The sequence below is a fragment of the Neofelis nebulosa genome, chromosome 4 (genome assembly GCF_028018385.1).
Source record: "Neofelis nebulosa isolate mNeoNeb1 chromosome 4, mNeoNeb1.pri, whole genome shotgun sequence".
Classification (NCBI taxonomy): domain Eukaryota; kingdom Metazoa; phylum Chordata; class Mammalia; order Carnivora; family Felidae; genus Neofelis; species Neofelis nebulosa.
This window is the reverse complement of record NC_080785.1, coordinates 59,589,321-59,602,556: the sequence shown is the minus strand read 5'-3', so window position 1 is coordinate 59,602,556 and position 13,236 is coordinate 59,589,321. Positions and strand designations below refer to the sequence as shown.

Sequence of the window (13,236 nt, the reverse complement as noted above, 5' to 3'; positions counted from 1 at the left end):
TAGGGGAGTGCGGCCGAAGTCTGAGCTCTGCAGGCGGGAAGCACCCGGGATAGGGGAAGCCCCAGGAGCAGCGGAGCTGCGCCTCCCTTACCCGAGGGGCCGCGGCGACGGTCACGGGGCGCGGCGCCACAGCGCGCGACCCAGGCCGGTATTGCAAACAGGCTGCCCAGGCTCCTCCTCCACCCGGGCCGCCTACCTGCGGACAGCGCTACGCCGCCTCTGCCGGTGTTGAAGGCACCTGCGCCGCCTTCCTCTCCGGTCTCCGCCCCTCGCCCCTCAGCGCCAGGCCCGGGCGGCGCACCTGGACGCGCCGGGCTGCGGGAGCCAGGGTTCGGGGCGCGCGGCGTCCTCGCGAGGACGCAGGTGGAGCGGGCGCGACTTCGTGGAATCCGGCGCCGGCCGCTGCAGTCGTCCGGGTCGCTCCGGGTCCCGGGAACCTGGCCGTCTGCGCCCGCTCCTGGGGAGGAGCCGCCGCCGGCTGGGCACCATGAACAGCAGCAGCTCTCACATCACCTACGCCAGTCGCAAGCGGCGGAAGCCGGTGCAGAAAACGTGAGTGTGCAGAGCTAGTCTTCCGCGCGGACTGTGCGCCACTGCACCCCGGTGCGAGAGGCGGCCCCACCCCGCCTCCAAATCCCCGCCGTGCAGAGATTAGGTTCATTCGCGATACAGTCCGTGAAATCGAGATTTAGAGGCCGGTCGACAGACCCAGGCCTTGGGTTTTTAGTTTTTAATGATCGCATTTAAAAAAAATGCACCCCCTCCCACTTCGCGGTGCACACGCACCCTCCCGCACCCCCACCCATCTGCACCTCTCTTTTCTGTGGTCTTAATTTGTTGACTGGTCTAGCCTGCCCAGTGGGACTGGTGGATTAATTAACACAAAACCGCCTTGAAATCCTCTTCGATTTTTAATATTTTCATTGGTTGGGTTAGAGGACGGTTATTATTTTCATCCTGGGAGGGCCAGATGTTTTAAAGAGCTAAACACGTGCCGTCTGCAAAAAAGGGTCTGAGTTCCTCTGAAGGTATTTTTTGGTCTCTGTAACCGGCTCTTATTTACTTATTTGGCAGTAATTTTATAGCGCTCAACGTGATCATATCGGTAAAATGTATATACAGGGGAGCAGGGATGAATTGAGTGTAGTGGACAGGATACAGCGGGGGATTTGTATTTTCAGCCACCCTTTTGGGGACTTTTCTTACCACTTTTGAAGTGATTTTAGGGTCTGTAAAGTGAAAGATTTAAAGCTGGAATTACTGAAACACGTTTGCATTCTTAGCATTTTTCTCTTTTTCCCTTCCTTCAAAGTTTTATCGATTCTAATAGATTAATTAGAAACTTAGATATTTGTTTTGGTGATATATATTTGTGTGAGATGGTAAATACATTAAAATAATGTTCAGGAAAAAAAATATTAATGCTTGACACAGATTGCTGAGATTGTTATATTCACGTGTTTATTACTAATTTGATCTTTGAGCTACTTAACATTTTTTTTCAAGTCTTCATAAACCATTTTAAGAACAGAAACGTTTACTCAGAACAAGTCAGAAGTGTACACTTTGCTTAAAACTCAGTTTAGATCACTAATCCAGATCAGAAAAATCACAATTCAGAATATGTGTTTGGAACCAGTAACAGGTTTAAAAGTTTCATTATTCTGAAGTTTTAATTTCCTTTTAGAATTTCAATTATAGTTCTTCAGGTCTAGACTTGGCCTTAAGAGGAGATACTAACCTATAAGTAGACTGATTAAAATTTGGAAGTCTTATCCTGCAGTGTGGCTGGCATTAGGAATACTGCCTAGTCAGCAATTTTCTGTGGCATTGGCTTAAAATACTTATATTTTATAAAGGAGTTCCTTATATAAAAATGTATTTGTCTAACTTGGCCTTGTGTTTGGTGGTTATTTAAAATAACCAGAGGCATCCCAAATGCCTCTTCTATGTATTTGTTAATACAGTAGTATACTTAGCCTAATATAAAGGCAGTATCATGGGTTTTCTGTGTATGGTCAGAAAACTTGAAGATCTCTGTGATGAATTTTTAGGTTTTAATCATTGTCGTAACAAAGCATCTAGATGACTTTTTTTTTTTTTAATCAAAAGCCTTAATGTTGTATTCATTATAAAGTTTAACATCTTTGGCTTTTAGTTAGCATTTTATTTATGTAAGATCTATCTTTCGTTGTTTTATTTTAGCGTTTTAATATACTTCAGAAAACTTGTAAATACATTTGTATTTAACAATCTCTTGTAATACAGTATAACTAAAGCATTATCCACGTTCACGCTCATTTTATTTTAGTATAGATTTTATCTGATCTTTATTGCGTACTTTGTGTTGCTTGTAGTCATATAAATGCCTTAACATGTCACCATATTGCTCCCTTAAGGAAAGCCTAGTGCTGGCATTTGCAGAATCACGTGAAATTGATTATAAGTTGTTTTTACCTGAATTAAAAACGGATTACTTTATAATGCAGTTAGTCAAGGTTTATTTTAGGAATGTGGCCATTAAACCTAATGCTACGTTTAACATGCATTTAAATTACTAGTTTTTAGCTAATGAGGTCTAAAATATGCCAGCATTATCAGAAAAACACGACTAGTCTGAGCTGAAAATGGTATTTAACTTTGATCCCTTAAGTGAGAGTCATTTTATTTTACTTAAAGAAAAAAAAGATATGTTGTATCATAATTATAGGACTGTTAACAATACAGTCAATTTAATATCCAGTTTCATAAAATTTTATAATCAAGTATGTGACAACTTTAATCTGAAGCTCTTCCAGTCCCTCTTCAATTGACTGTATTAAACAAGATAATCTCCCCCTAGTGGCAAGTCTAACATTGAAAATTATCTAATTGGCACCAAATACAACTTAAATGTGTTAAATTTAATCCCACTAAAGTATCTTGTACATAGTAGATGCTCAGTAAATGTTTCCCTTCTTTTTGCAATAATTAAGTTAGGAAATTAAAGGATCCTAACCAACCTTGCACCAGACCCATGTTCCTAAAGGAAATTTCCAAAGATACCCTTAGGAATGGATTCTACCGTTGCTTTCCTTAAGGTGTTGCTCTATATGTAATCACTCTGCTTAGAACACAAACAAATGAAATTCTTCTTTTTAATTTAAATTATGTTCCTGTTTTGTTTTCTTTGGAGATGAAAGTATTGTTCATTTGTTTAGTTACTTTGTCTCATGAAGGTAGGTGAAAAGGATACCATTGAATTAAATAGAATCTTTTTTTCCTGTTGATAATAACTTTGTATATATTTTTACATTTTTTAAAGTTTTGTTATACTGGAAAAGTCGAGCAGTACTTCAATTTACTGTTTTTCTACAAAGTTATTACTGATTGTTGGTAAATAATAGGTGTTGAGTAAATGACATCTACACTTAAAAATGATAGTCACAGCAGTGGTGATCAAGACAGCCATCATGAAATGCCTGTATGGGTAATAACTTCTCAGTATTAGATGATCCTGGTTACCTTAATATACTAGTTATATAATATAAAAGCATGGTCTTTGTTGCTATATTTGCTAAGTTACTGTTTATTTAAGCTTCATAAGCCTCATTTATATATAGTAGTGGAATAAAATTATATATTGTTTTACTGAAAGTATTTCATATAAATATACTATGATATCATTTCCCAAATAGCTTTTAAAATAAAGGGATAGGTCTTTTCACTTCCATAATTATTGTTTTATCATATTTTTCAGATAGCTTTCCTTAGTTTATGCATAATGACTACAGAGATCCTTACATATTGGAACTATGAAATGAATAAGTGAAAGTGTTTAGTTATCAGCATTTATGAAAAATAACTGGCAAAAAGAGGGAAAAATGAGAAATAAATGGAAAGAGCATTAGGTCTAAACTAAAGGATGAAGTCTAGTTTCCTTGCTCTTGTAGATCCAAGCAAGTGATTGACCAGCAAAGGAGCACAGTCAATACCTACACAGTCAGTCTCACAACTAAAATGAGAAGAACAAAACTTTTATAAACTGTAAAGACTGTAAGTCATTGTTTAATGATATAAATGAAATGGAAAATTCTATTCTATAAATAATTGTAGCTTACATTATCACAGAACAATCAGTTCTCCTGTAAGAGGCAGTATATGATTATGTTCTCAATTATGATTATGGCTGAAATGTGGTACTTCACTGACATCTAAACTTATATAGTGCGTGCTTAGCATTGTGTATAATTAGGACTGTTACTTAGAAATAAATACCATGCAAATCTCTAACAACAGTACCTTTCTACTTCCGCAGTTGTTTTTTTTAAATGGATTTTTTTTTGCCCAAAAGTTTATCAAAAAGCTACTGTTCATTAGTACTTATTGTGATATATATGTGCACAGTGTTTTACATTTTATTTTATTTTTATGATGGTAGTGTGAAAAGGTATTACTATTTATTTTATAGATAGGGATCTGGGATTCAGATTCAGAATTGTTAGGTAGCAAATGAGAAAGCTGAGTTTGAATATCAGATTTCAGGTCTTATGGCTACAAAGCTTATGTTATTACCAACTTCACAATAGTGCTCAGGTAAGTAAGTTTAGTGATTTTTATGGCACACCCATATACTAGGGATTTCCTTAATGCCCCCTGTTTCTCCTTAAATAATTAGTGTTATTTGCAATAATAACATTAATTAGTGTTATATGAAATAAATGATTTACTGTTTGCCAGACTTGTGCTTAACCTCCGTACTTGCATTCATGGTCTTTCCTCTTGGTCTTTCTTATGATTTACTACCTGCCTCCCTTTCTTTATAATTCCTATATGGTTTTCAGTGACTGCATAGTACTCCATTCTATAAATGTTCCATGATTTATTTAACTATTTTTGTTTTGGGGGGAAATTCTGTTACTTCCAACTTCTTAATATTTTATCTGGTATTTCAGAGAATATCCTTGAGATACATGAGTTTCTATGCAGATTCTTAGTTGTTTCCTTAGGAAAAATTCCTTTACGTGGAATTTGGAGGTACAAAGGTGTGTATGCATACTTTCAAGGTTGAGCCAAATATCCTTTGAAATAGTATCAAATTACTCTACAAAAAAAAATTATTCCTGTGCATAGTATGGGAGAGTGCCTGTGTCCTTGCATTTTTGCTTTAAAATGTGAATTGTCAATTTCATAGGCAAAAAAGAGAGGAGGGGTAGGTAATTCAACTTAAATGTTGGGTTTGTGAGCGTGTGTGTGTGTGTGTGTGTGTGTGCGCGCGTGTGCGCGCGCGCACGCATGCGTGTATGAAGTTGTAATACTAGTAGTAATAGTTTATTTGCAGATTTTTCTACTTGAAGTGTATTGTTTGCTTTGTCTTATATTTTTCATTTTGCTCTTTTCCCTTTGATTGAAATACTTTTTTGGGACAGTATTCCTATTAAATAACACATGCATGGTTAAATAAGTCAAGGGTATGTGTATCATGCTATCTTTTCAGCATATTAGGTATTTTCTGTTGATGTTTTATTGTCATAGTTGAAGTGATTGTTACTTCATATCTCCTCCCCCCCTCACCTTCTTCACTCTCCCAATATAACTTTTTCACTGTTACGGATTAAATTAACTTTGGGTGTTTCCGTATTTTTTAACTGTAAATATTGTTTACTGCTGAGCTAAGTAATATACTGTGAGTACATTTTCCTTCCTGTTCTTTGTTATCATTGATTTTGTTTGTACCCATTTTTCATCTCCATATTATTTATATCTGGGTTTAGCTATCTTTTAGGTTTATTGGATACAGATTGTTTCTGTCTCTTGTTTTCCTTTCTAGCATGAATTATCTGAAGAGAAGGATCTTTTTAGAGAGCTATGTACTTGGCTGTCACAAAACCAGAAGTGACTTACCTGTCTTTTTAGACCTGGTTTAGATGCCAGATCTTCATGAACCTTCCCCTATTGCTCTACCTGCTCTTACTTTCCTGAACTCCTGAGCATCACTTTTATGGCAACTGTATGACACATTTGTTTGATATTGCTTTCTTATAATCCATCTCCTCCTAGTAAGAAAGATAAGTTCTTCATGGTTAGCTCAGGCTTTTATTTGTGTTTGTAGCCACCAGAGCTTCTTAATACCATGCACACGGTCAGTATTTACAATTATTTACTAAACAATTGACCACCACTTAAAATTGTCATGCTTTAGTGATTTTAGTATAGTAGATACTTTTTATATGGGTTCCAAAGGACATACTGAAAAAAATATATACATTCATATAAGAAAGGAAAAAGGAAACACTTTCAATGACTTTTTTCAGGATTTTGGAAGTAACCGTGATTTCTAGGGCATCTTTCGTGTTCCAGGTTTTCACTGTTAAAGTCTTGTGCTAGAGATTATGTGCTGTTTGAACCTTATTGCCTATCCTTAGGTATAGCAAAAAGGGGGAAAGGGAAGGACTCATCACAACTATACAGTGGCAGCAGCAGGTGATTGAAGAATTCTGGCTCATTAAAAGTGACTTTCAGCTAGAATTCTCAGAAGTTTCTGTAGATTTTTTCCCCCTTCATCTGGGAAAGTAAAATATCCAGCTGTATTCACCCTGCCAATGAAATATGACTTTATTTGTGTCACAGATCACCTGTCCAATGTTACATTAATCATATAATTTATGACTTGAAACATTTAACATTTACTTTCAGAGATAAATAAGTACACACTGAAGCCATTGAGGTGGAAATGGTGAATGAATGGCTTGAGTAAAGTCAGTATGGGGCAGAGATTTATTGAGGATTATTTCAGTTTCATAGCCATTGGCTAAAGTGAAGAGTAGTACCGTATCACATGCTAAGAAGGGGGTGCCTAAATTCTGGAAAATGTAAATGAGAAGACACCCAGGTACAGGAGCTGGAAATAAAGATTAGCAATTTATTGGTAAATTGACAGAAGCAGTGGGAATAGATTAAATCACTGAGAGGAAAAAGCTGATAGAGCAGACTCAGTACTGCGATAGGTAATCTGTTAGAAAACGTTGCTTTAATCTCATAGGATTACTGAAACTGTATTTTTGCGTGAGATTTGAGGTTTTATGATAAATGTCATATGAAAACATAAACATTTACAGTTGTGGTAACTTATAGTAACCCAGATTAAACTGGGTTAGACATTTAACTTGTTTTCAACACTGGGCGCAAGTGAGGAGTCTAATAGACACTCAACACTGGGATATTGAAAAGGCTTTAAAGATGGCACTCATATTAGCATTGGATGTGGCATTGGGCTTCTCAATAGCAGTACTTACAGCATGAAGGGCTTTGAAAACAGAAGCATGGCACACAGTCAGCTAGAGTCTTGATTTCACAACAGTTTTGATTTGCAGGTTGGGACAAGGTTTTGAGGTAAGGCTTTAAGAAAATAATAAATTGCTTCTTCTCTTTATCAACATCAGTGGTCTCTCTATGTCAAGAGATATCTTAACTTCAGATCTCCCAAGTCTAAGGTTACAGGGATGTTTGTTTATATTTCAAATATAGCCTCTCATTTAAATAGGTAGTTGGCAGTATATATTTTGGCATAGATTTAAAGGCGATACGAAAGTAAAAGTACTAGCATAACCCAAGTCAGGTGTAACCGATGTAAGTTTACTTTTTCTATCGAATTATTATGCGCATCTTTAAGATGTGTAGATAAGAATGAAATACTTTCACAAAATAGTTGTAAACATTTCTCACAAAATCAGTGACAGAGTATGCCACGTCGGTTGCTTTACTTTTAGCAGTAGTGCATTTGAAATGCCACATCCGGTGGGTACTTCTCATTTAATTTTTCTGTGTATTTGATTTTGTTTTGTAATATCCAGAATATTCCAACCTGGTTCTTTTCCTGTCTTCTTGTAATTCCTCCTCTGTTGTCTTTGCCTGTGCCTCTTCCCCAATGTTAGGCCTAAATGTCTGTATCATCAAGCTCTGTCCTCTCGTCTCGTTCTCTTTGTTTGGTGTACCTTCCATTAGGAAGTATAGTCCTTACCCCAACCTGCTTCTTCCTCACTCCATGTTTTCCTCTTCCGTACTTCCTGTGCCCCATCAGCAAACATTGGAGTCTTGCTATATAGCAAGCTTTATGATGGGCATAAAGTGCTGTGTTGAAGTATCTCATACCAGGCCTTACTTTCTTTCCTATCACTGCCTTTGGTCAGGTCCTGATAACTCTTTTTCCAGATACTTTTGATCAGCAAACATTAATTGAAGGTCCACTCTGTGGATAGTACTATGTTGAGCACTGGGGATACAAAAACGATCAAGTTTACAGGCATAAGAGCAATAAACAAGTCTAAGTACTACCAGTTACATAATACTTAAGAAATTTGATCTCATGCTAAATATTCCATAATGTGTATGATAGATAACACATTAGAGCTGTGGAAAGTTTTATGTTGTGCAAAGAAGTAGGTTCATCTAGCTCATGGTTGAGCACTGCAGAGAGACAGCACAAGATGGACAGCAGGACTTCATGGAGCAATATCTTGAGTGATTTTTTTTTTCTTTTTTTGTATTGTGATTGTTATTTCTCTGTGTCTTCTTAGTTTGTCTTGGTTCATTGTGTTACTGTCTTGTCCCCAATGTTTTATAATCATTACTGGAAAGCTACCAAGAGTGCGAGACGAAATGCGTTTTCAGTTTATTGGAAATACTATCTGCACAGGGTATTCCTTAATGGAATCGTTGTATAAGACATTTGCTTAAGATGCATAAGGTACAGAAGTAGTACAAGAGGGATCCATTGTGAGTAGGTCAGGGAGGACTTTACAGAAGTCATCTAATTGAGCACGGCTTTGTAGCGGATGAGACAGAACAAGAGGATTCCTGAGAGTAACATGTATGAAAGCACCAAAGTATATACTGATAACTAAGTACTTTCTTCTGTCTGGAGTATAATGGACAAAAAAGGCTTTGGCTGCAGGAAATGAGGCCAGAGGAATAGTTAGGGGGCTATAAAAGATCAAGAGGTGTTTTGCTTCTAGGCTAAGGAACATGGACTGTCCAGAGCGACTGAAATTTTTAAATCCGAGGAGTGTTGTAGATTTGTATTTTAGAAACAAGTGCTAGCTTCACTGAGAGTTGCCCTACATTTCATGCTCGTCATCGCCAGAGTCAGCTTAGTAAAACACAAGACTGGTCATGTAAATCCCAGCTCAGAGCTTAAGATGACTCCCAGATACCAGAGTCTAATTTTACACCATTTGTGTGAGAAAATTGTCTGTTTGCTCTATCTTGAGCATTTTTTTTCATCAGATACCCGCATAGCTCACTCCTTCGTTGTATTTATGTCTGTGCTGAAATGTAACATCAGAGACCCTTCCTGGCTATCAAAACCAGCATGCTTGTCACTCTTTAGTTCCTTATCTTGCTTTATTTTTCTTTTTAACACTTAGCAGCTCTGAAAGTTATATGTTTATTTATTCACTCAACTAGTTATTTATGTTTCCTGCCACTGGAATGTAAGCTTCATGAGAACAGGAACATTAGTACATGTAGTGTAGTTCACTGCTGAGTCTTCTGTGCCTTGCCCATGGTAGGCGGTTACTATTTGTTGCATGAATGTGGCCACAACCACTTTCCCCTTTCTCCTCTCTCTTGTACTCTATGCTTCACACTCGGGACAGGGGACTTTTCACAGGCCACCGTTTCTCAGCCCTGCCTCCTCCTGAAATCCCGTTCATCTTTAAAGGTCCATCTCAGATACTACCTTGTCTATAAAGATCTTAATTCAAGTAGTTAGTTGCTCACATACTTTGCTCCCATAACACTTTTTGAATATGTAGGAGAGGAATGTTTTCCTAGACTACCCAGGACATGATAACTGCAAGTAAATATTTGTGTCAACAAGAGATTAATCAGAGAATTATTCAGGGAGGTAGACATGCATTATAGGTAACTTTTGAAAATCATTTGATTAATTGAAGAAATTTAGAGATGACTTGAATTTGATTACAAATGCAGTATGATAAAGGAAAAATAGAGAAAGAATCATCTGTTTCTGCTAAGTATGCAATTACACAGTCTGGAGAAAGTACCTGATTTATTTTGTATGTATGCCATATACTTTATCAATTTATTAATTCTTACTTTTGTAGAAATAACATGAATTGGGGGCGCCTGGGTGGCTCAGTTGGTTAAGCGTCCAACTTCGGCTCAGGTCATGATCTCAGTTCGTGAGTTCAAGCCCCGCGTCAGGCTCTGTGCTAACAGCTCAGAGCCTGGAGCCTGCTTCGGATTCTGTGTCTCCCTCTGTCTCTGCTGTATCCCCACTTATGCTCTGTCTCTCTCTGTCTTAAAAAGTAAAACATTAAAAAAAAAAGAAAGAAAGAAAGAAAGAACATGAACTGTAATAAAAACAGAAATAGATAAGTTCTGAAGAAATTACTTGTTGGGGACAATATATAACAAACATTAAAATTTTTATTGACTTTAAAAAAAGATTTTTTTTTAATATTTATTAATTTCTGAGAGAAAGAGAGAGAGAGAGAGAAAGAGAGAGAAAGAGGGGGGGGAGGGGCAGAGGGAGAGGGAGACACAGAATCCGAAGCAGGCTCCAGGCTCCCAGCTGTCAGCACAGAGCCCAACACGGGGCTTGAACACGTGAACCGTGAGATTGTGACCTGAGCCGAAGTCAGATGCTTAACTGACTGAGCCACCCAGGTGCCCCTTTATTGACTTTTTATTAATTTTTAAATAAAGTATTACTTCTCCACATACAACATTGAAAACATAAAGTATCTAGAAATATTTTGATTAAATCAGCACTATATTCAGGCCAATTTCTACTTTTGAAGATTCCATCATTTGAATTGCTTTTGTCTTCTCAATAAAACTGGAGGGAAATGTCTTTGTTGTAAGAATGCCCTGCATAAGATTTTATTTTTCTGGCAAATGGAAAGGTGAAGAGGCATGATCTTTGTTTTTTTTTTTTTTTTTTTTTTTTTAAATATCTTGTCTATATTTCATTGTGTGTGTGATGATCTGTCAGTTCATTTTAAATAATGAATTTCTGCTGTGAAATCCTGGCTAAGACCTTTCTGTGAAGTTATGCAGTTTCTCATATCTGAACTCAGGTTCTACTCCTAACTATAAATATCTTTTCTCTCAGATGAAAATCATGCTACATGTTGGGGATTCATTGAATTTTCTAAGACATAAGCTATGAAAGCTAATAATTAAGTAGAATTATTGACCAGCCCTAAAAGCAAAATTTGCAAGGAATCACAGTTAACCTCTAATATCTGTCACTCAACAAATATAAATAACCAAAGCCAATTTTTTTTTTAAATATTGGAGGACCCCATTAAATGCCTAGATGACCATATAGAGGTGCCAGAAGGACTTTGAATAGTTGTCACTGACAGGATGAAAGTGTTAAATATAGGAAGCTGGGGTGATTAGGGTAGCTCCTATTTATCTACATCATAAATGATGCCAAGATGCTTCTTGAGGAAGATAGCAAAGGAAGCGTAATCTTCACATAATTAATTGCAGATTTCTTTTTCATTTCTTTCTGGAACAGTGTCTGGGTTTGAAAAAATAATCCTACTGGATTTGTTACTGGGAATCACTGTACCACAAATGTATGAAGTGAAGGAAGTATGAAGTATATAAGATGCACTCAGCATTTTCTTAAGATGAGTTCATAAGCTTTTAATAAAACATTATGAGGAATTTTACCAATTTTTTTTGTTTGTTTTTCTTAATTACGATACAAAGGAGCCTTTTGAAGGGATTTACGTAAACTTGAGTAGACTTTTTGGTGTTTGTTTCATTAGAGAAATACCTGAAGAGCTATAATGCAATAGAAATTTTTACTTCATCCATCTTATTTCGTGGTATTTTGTTTGTTTTTCAGTGTCAAGCCAATCCCACCTGAAGGAATCAAGTCAAATCCTTCCAAGCGACATAGAGACCGACTTAATACAGAGTTGGACCGTTTGGCTAGCCTGCTGCCTTTTCCACAAGATGTTATTAATAAGCTGGACAAACTTTCAGTTCTCAGGCTCAGTGTCAGTTACCTAAGAGCCAAGAGCTTCTTTGATGGTAAGAAGAAGTTTTGTTTATTGCTATATATTAAAATTTAAGTAGCAGAGCCAAACTTGTAGTATTTCTAAAAATACGTGTTCCAGGTTCATTCATCAGAAAGATGCTTCCACTTGCCTGATTTGTAGTGTCATTCTGTGAAAATCATAGGTTTGAAAGTTATGTCCATATAGTTTCCAGTTCCACTACTCCTTCCAATGCAATTTTTTAAAGTCTCTGTCCGTCCCTCTCTCTCTCTCTCTCTCTCTCTCTCTCTCTCTCTTTCTCTCTCTCTCTCTATCTCTCGATGAAGGGAATAAAACACATATACTATGACATATTTTTGCTCATTTCCTTCAATATGTTTGGGTAGATATTTATTCTTTAAAAAAATTATGTACACTTCTACTACTATATATTAACCGTGTGTTTACTCCAGGAAAATGTAAATAATTTTTTTCCACCAGAAGGAGTATTATATTACAGGAGTCAGAATTGGATTTCAATCTCATTGTGCCATGATAAACTATTTGATTTTAACCAAACCATTTAGCATCCCTGTACCTCAGTTTACTCAGCCATGAAGTTACTTTCTAATCATACATGATTTCATAGCAATTAAGTATTTTATTGGAAATTTTTGTTGGAAAATAAAGTTTCATTGCATATTCTTATGTAAAATAATTCCTCAGTTTCTCTTATTATCTGTTTATATGTCAGAAATAGATTTTTTTTTTTTTTTGGGAAATGTTGATTCTTTTAAATATATCATGCAATTTTACAAATAGAGTAAAGAATTAGTGATAAAATCTGAGTGCCCTAGTCAGTGCTTCTCAAACTTTGAGTATCTACAAATCACATAGGGATCTTACTAAGATGGGAGTTCTTATTTAGTAGGTTTAGGTGGTAGTCAGAGATTTTGCATTTTTTTTTAACAGTTATTTCATTTTGAGAGACAGAAGTGAGACAGAACACGAGTGGGGGAGGGCAGAGAGAGATAAGGGACACAGCATCTGAAGCAGGCTCCAGGCTCTGAGCTGTGAGCATAGAGCCCGATGCGGGGCTTGAACTCATAAGCTGTGAGATCATGACCTGAGCCGAAGTCAGACCCTTAACCGACTGAGCCACCCAAGTGGGCCAACATTTTGCATTTCTAACAGGGTCTCAGCTGCTGCTGCTGCTGTTGCCCTAGACCCATCT

At 37.0% G+C, this 13,236-nt stretch overlaps 1 protein-coding gene across 1 annotated transcript in view; it reads left to right on the top strand.

Moving 5' to 3' along the window:
- Positions 1 to 353: 353 nt before the first annotated feature.
- AHR (aryl hydrocarbon receptor) overlaps positions 354 to 13,236 on the top strand; it is a 54,354-nt gene continuing 41,471 nt past the window's right edge. Inside the window, exons 1-2 of the mRNA XM_058724902.1 lie at positions 354 to 552; positions 11,870 to 12,057. Coding sequence (XP_058580885.1) covers positions 488 to 552; positions 11,870 to 12,057 — 253 coding nt within the window. The 5' untranslated portion in view covers positions 354 to 487. The remainder of the gene's footprint in view (positions 553 to 11,869; positions 12,058 to 13,236) is intronic.